Here is a 5,522-nt window from a genome sequence, read left to right as displayed (position 1 = left end):
TCTCACTCCTCAGCCCCACTGTTCAAATCCCTGTGCTACGCTATCTCCGCCAGCCCAGGAGACTGCGAGCCAGTGCCTAGCGCTGCCTCCCTTGTAGGCTGGAAATTTGATCTAAATCCTTTTCCAGACTTCCAGGCTCAGAATCAGGGATGCTGAATCATGCTGACTCTCAAGATACTGATATATAAACCAGAATATCAGTTTAATAATTTCCAGGGGTGGACTGGACATTTGAATCAGCCTGGTCCACATGTGGTCTCCCAGCAGGTACGTGGGAACCTGCACCGTCAGGTTGCTTGGTGAGCACAGACACAGAATAGAGGGAATGAGCTCTGTCACTGAACAGTTTAATGACCTCAGAATCCTATGTCCTGATATGTCTGTCTCCACAATTGTGCTACATTTTTTTTCATGTTCCTGGGAGCAAGTGTTTATTGGCCTGAGAGAGTAGGTCAGACCCTGGGCAGTATCTCCATGGCTGACTAGTTTCTTCAGGCTGGCCCATTCTTTCTTTATATTTATGCATGATTCAATCAAGCTCCTATCAATCTTGTTGCCCTGGAAACCATGGTTTCTCTTCGAGATGACTTTTCCTAGCCTTACTCTCTGATTCACCATTCAATCATTGAGAAATATTTATGAGCACTTCTGTGTACAATAAATGGAGGATACAGTAGAAAGACATTTTAGTGGAAGAGACAGATAATTAACATGTAAACTAATGAAAAATGAGATTATTTGAGATAATGATAAATGCTGTGAAAAATTCCCAGCAGGGTAATGAAATTGAGTGTTAGGATGCAAGGGAGTGTTGAGCTGTAGACAGGGTGGAAAGGAAATGAGTCTCTGAGGAAGTAGAATCTGAACTGAACCTGTGTGCAAAGAAAGAGCCAGTCACATGAAGATAATTTTCTTTTGACCTTAAGAGTTTAGTTCTCAGAGGAAGCACTTCCTGCCTATCATATGAAGTGGAAGTTCATTGCCCCGTCTCTAGAGATACAACGTGGCATAAATTAGGGAAGTATGGTTGTAGTAGTGTTGCTGGTATTGGGTGTTAAGTACATCGTGATTAAATGGTAATGTGGCCATGCTTTCCAAACTGAAACTGCAAACACCTAGTCCAACATGAAGCGTGAGGACTGGAAACTTTTGATATCAGAGCTATCTTGGATTTTCCAAGGCATGTGATTACCATAATTAATCGGCTACAGTGGGTTGGCCTGAGCACCTGACCCCATACTGTTGATGTGGAAACTGTGTTTCTAGATTCTGAAAAGGCAAATAAATAACAGGTGAACTTTTGGAATAAAACCACTTATCACTTGGGACTGTATCTCTTTTCCCCAACTAGATTACATGTTCTTCTCTCATAAAAAAGTATGAGTTTTATACATTGTTTAATCCCTCAAGACATTTAGCGGAGTGACGGGCACCCAGAAGACACGACATAAGCCCATGGGTTTGCCTTAATTCCGAAGCCGCACTTGACTTTGAGGGCATAGAGCCCTCTCCCTACCCTATTGTGGCGTGGAGCGCCACGCTGCAGCTCACCCTCCTGCCGCACGGGGGCGCAAGGGGAATCCCGCGCGGTGAGACGAGCAGCTGGAGCCAATCTTGGGCCCGGCAGGACCCTGCTCCCAGAATGCACCTTGTATCAACACGGCGGCTGTAGCGGCTTCCAGGAGGGTCCGGGGCGCCTAGCAGACTGGCACAGGGCCCGAGGGCCATCAGGCGGGGCCCGGGTGTAGAGGGTCGGCTGCAGCCATGGCGGAGTCGGCGCCTGCTCGGGTAAGAAGCACCCTCGCGCAGCCTCAAGGGTGCGTTCGGGACGGCGGAGCCCCTGGCCGGGGCGGGCCTTCGCGGTCGGCGCTCAGTCGGGGCTTGATTTCCAGGGGCTCCAGCTGACGCAGGTGAACACCGACCTTCTTTCTCGCGACCCTAATGCTTTGCCCTCTTTCTCTCCGCTTCCTTCCGCGTTGGGGTCGGAGCCTCGGCGCTGCGCGCCTTTGCCTAGAAACTTCTCCAAGGCTTGTTTTATGTTCTTGGATTTGTGACCCTGCCCACACATTTTATCATTTGTGCCAAAAGAGAACCCGTTTCCAGGTTGGAACGGGGGTGCAGGTTGGAAACCCTGGGTCTCCATCTCTACCGGTGAGCTCACCCGGTGCCCCGGAGACCCCAGGACTCACTGCTTCTCTGTGACTAGCTCATTCTTGGTCTGACGTGTTGCCTGTTCTTCTGCCACACTCTCTTGCTACAGATTTCTGTACTGTACAGATCGAAGTCAGGCTGGGATTCTTCTCCTTGGGAACACGTGTTACCCACAGTCTAGTTACTGGATTTTGCTTGTGGAGCTGTCCAAGCTCTTTCTCTTTCCGCTTCCCTCTCTCCCAACTATCCCCGTTCAGGGAATATCAAGATATGGAGCTTGGTCTGAGGAACATCTTGGGTATGGAGTCAAGAAACCGGAGTTCTAGGCCGGGCGCGGTGGCTCACGCCTGTAATCCTAGCTCTCTGGGAGGCTGAGGCGGGCGGGTTGTTTGAGCTCAGGAGTTCGAAACCAGCCTGAGCAAGAGCGAGACCCCGTCTCTACTAAAAATAGAAATTAATCGGACAACTAAAAATATATAGAAAAAATAAGCCAAACATGGTGGCGCATGCCTGTAGTCCCAGCTACTCGGGAGGCTGAGGCAGGAGGATTGCTTGAGCCCAGGAGTTTGAGGTTGCTGTGAGCTGGGATGACGCCACGGCACTCTACCCAGGGCAACACAGTGAGACTCTGTCTCAAAAAAAAAAAAAAAAAGAAAAGAAACTGGAGTTCAGCCACAACTCAGCTCTCAGCTGTCGGGTTGGTTGATTTTAGGCAACTTTGTTTACCTCTCTGGGCTTCTGTTACTGTAACTGTAAATTAAGAGTATTGGTCTAGTTGCTAGATGAACTCTTAAGATTCCTTCCAGCTCTGACATTCTCACACTATTCCAAAGTAGTGGTTAACTTAATAATACAGGAGGATTTGCTATGGAAAAGGCACATGGAATTGAATTGGTTTTTAATGAAGCATTTCTTGGTCCAGAAACACTTTGAGAATCATGTGAAGTCTTTGTGAGAATGGAGATCTAAGGAGATTCTGTGGTGAAAACTATACCATGAACAGGGCACGCTGTATTTTGTATTTATATTTGATTTTTGTAGGAAGTAGGTAAGGATTAAGAAGGGGAAGATTGGAAGACTTAGGGAACAAGTGTTTGCTTTCAAGGAAGTTAACAGTTGAATTGGGAAGACAAGATACAAATGTTTACAATACTTACCTCATCTGTCCCCTGTAAGCTAAGCTGATCCAGTCAAAGACCAGGATTTTCATCAAGACCAAATTAGTATTAGAGTGGGGCAAGAGGACCCTGCCAGAGTGCTTCTTCCAGAGTGGTCAGTTCACAGTTAGCTACATGTCTTCCGCAGACCTTGTTAGAAAGAAGCCTCAAAGGTCCACCAAAGTCCCAAAGTATGCTTTAAATAACTTATGGATTTTTCACTGTAGGACTATTTAAATTGTTCTTCAGCATATTTTTATTCTCAGACATCTCTTCAGGATTCTGTGACTCTCATTTGACAGTATGGGCCAGTTACCAAGGTACTCTTGAGGAAAACAACTACAAATGCTGGGGAAAACTCCCACATAAACATATTTGAAATGTGTGCTAGTAAATAATACTTGGAGCCCAAAATCTAAGTGAAAGAGAGAACTCTAAAGAGATAATCAGAGTTCTGAAGCCAACTATGAGGACACATGCCAAACATTTGTCTTTGGTGTTTATGACTTCAAGGAACCTAGCAAATAGAAGACAGAACTCATAGCCTAAGGTAGAGTATATCAGAAGCTCCCTACCTCAGTCCCATAAAGCTGAGACTCCAAAGGGCAACATTCTGTGTAAGGGTGAACTAAAAGTAAGTTCTTACCCCCAGGTGATTGCAAGGAAAATTGTGTCAAGCCTTCATACTGAGAGATGAGTATGAGGTGCTCCTTGAGAATTTATGGTGACCCTCATGTGAGTTTGTTCCCTGAATTCATACTACCTGGATGGTCCAAGAAACCTCAAGCCAAGAGTTTAGTATAAAGTAGAGCCCCCAGCTGGCAATTTGAAATAAACACAAATCTTTTTCTGAAGGAATCTACATGTAACTCAGACTTCAACTAATTCTCATAGATAAAGTTTCAGGAAGTATGAGTTCACAATAAAAAATTACCAAACAGGGAAAAACCACCAAGAGAAGCCAGTAAAAATAATAGAGAACAAAATTAGACCCTCAAAGATTTCATATGTTGGAGTTATCAGACACAGAATATGAATTAACTGTGTTTAACATATTTAAAGATAAAAGGAAGCATGGAAAATATGAGTAAAGGCCAAGAGACTATAAACATGACCAAACATATTTGAAAAATAATCAAATAGAACTTCTAAGAACAGAAAATATAATTAAAATTGGAAAGTCAACGGAAACCTTTACTTAGCAGATTAGACGTGCTGACAAGATAGTCAACTGAATGTAGTGCTAAAAAAATTAGCCAGAAAGCAGCACAGAGGAGAGAGAGAGAGAGATGGAAAACACGAGAAGGTAAGAGATATAGAAGATGAATGGGAAAATCTAAAATTCATTTAATTGGAATTCCAGAGGGAACACACAAACTCATACAAATACCAATACATAGAAACTCAGAGGATTCCAATCAGGATAAACAAAAAACTCTCTACTTAGGCACATAGTAGTGAAAGTACAGAATACAAGGAAGAGAGAATTTTTAAAAGCAACCAGAGAAGAAAGTCAGATTACCTTCCAGTGAACTACAGTAAGACTAATGGGGGCCAGCTTCTCAACAGCAACAATGGAAGCCAGGCAGCAGTTAAATGATATTGTCAATAGGCTGAAAGAAAATAACTGTGATCCCAAAGTTTTATACTCAGCAAAAATATCTTTCAAAAACAAGGATACGGTAAAGACATTTTCAGACAAATTAACACTGACAGTTTACTGACAATACACTCTCATTAAAGGAAATTCTAGGCTGGGCACAGTGGCTCATGCCTGTAATCCCAGTGCTTCGGAAGGCCAAGGAGGATCGCTTGAGGCTAGGAGTTCGATTCCAGCCTGGGCAACATAGCAAGATCCCGTCTCTACAAGAAATAAAAAAAAATTAGCTGGGTGCCATGGTTTGCAACTGTAGTCTTAGCTGTTTGGGAGGCTGAGGCAGAAGGATTGCTTAAGCCTAGGAGTTTGAGGTTACAGTGAGCTATGATCATGCCACTGTAATCCAGCCTGGGTGACAGAGTGAGACTCTGTCTATTTAAAAAAAATAAAGAGAAAGGAAATTCTAAAGGATGCATTTCAGGTAAAAGGAAAATTATCCCAAAAGAAAGCCTGAAAATGTAAGAAAGGGTGATGATCCATGAAAATGGGTAAATCTAAGCAAATATTGTCTAAATAAAACAGTTACAATTTCTTGTGGGATTAAAAACAAAGAGAAT

The 5,522-nt window shown here is 43.8% G+C and overlaps 1 protein-coding gene across 1 annotated transcript in view; it reads left to right on the top strand.

Moving 5' to 3' along the window:
* The first annotated feature begins 1,639 nt into the window (after positions 1–1,639).
* The window catches only part of LOC105824637 (zinc finger protein 212), a 23,347-nt gene continuing 19,464 nt past the window's right edge, over positions 1,640–5,522 (top strand). Inside the window, exon 1 of the mRNA XM_012662157.1 lies at positions 1,640–1,788. Within this exon, the coding sequence (XP_012517611.1) occupies positions 1,765–1,788 (24 nt within the window). The 5' untranslated portion in view covers positions 1,640–1,764. The remainder of the gene's footprint in view (positions 1,789–5,522) is intronic.

Source organism: Propithecus coquereli, unplaced genomic scaffold (assembly GCF_000956105.1).
Source record: "Propithecus coquereli isolate 6110/MARCELLA unplaced genomic scaffold, Pcoq_1.0 Scaffold75, whole genome shotgun sequence".
NCBI lineage: Eukaryota > Metazoa > Chordata > Mammalia > Primates > Indriidae > Propithecus > Propithecus coquereli.
This window is presented reverse-complemented; position numbering and strand designations above follow the sequence as displayed.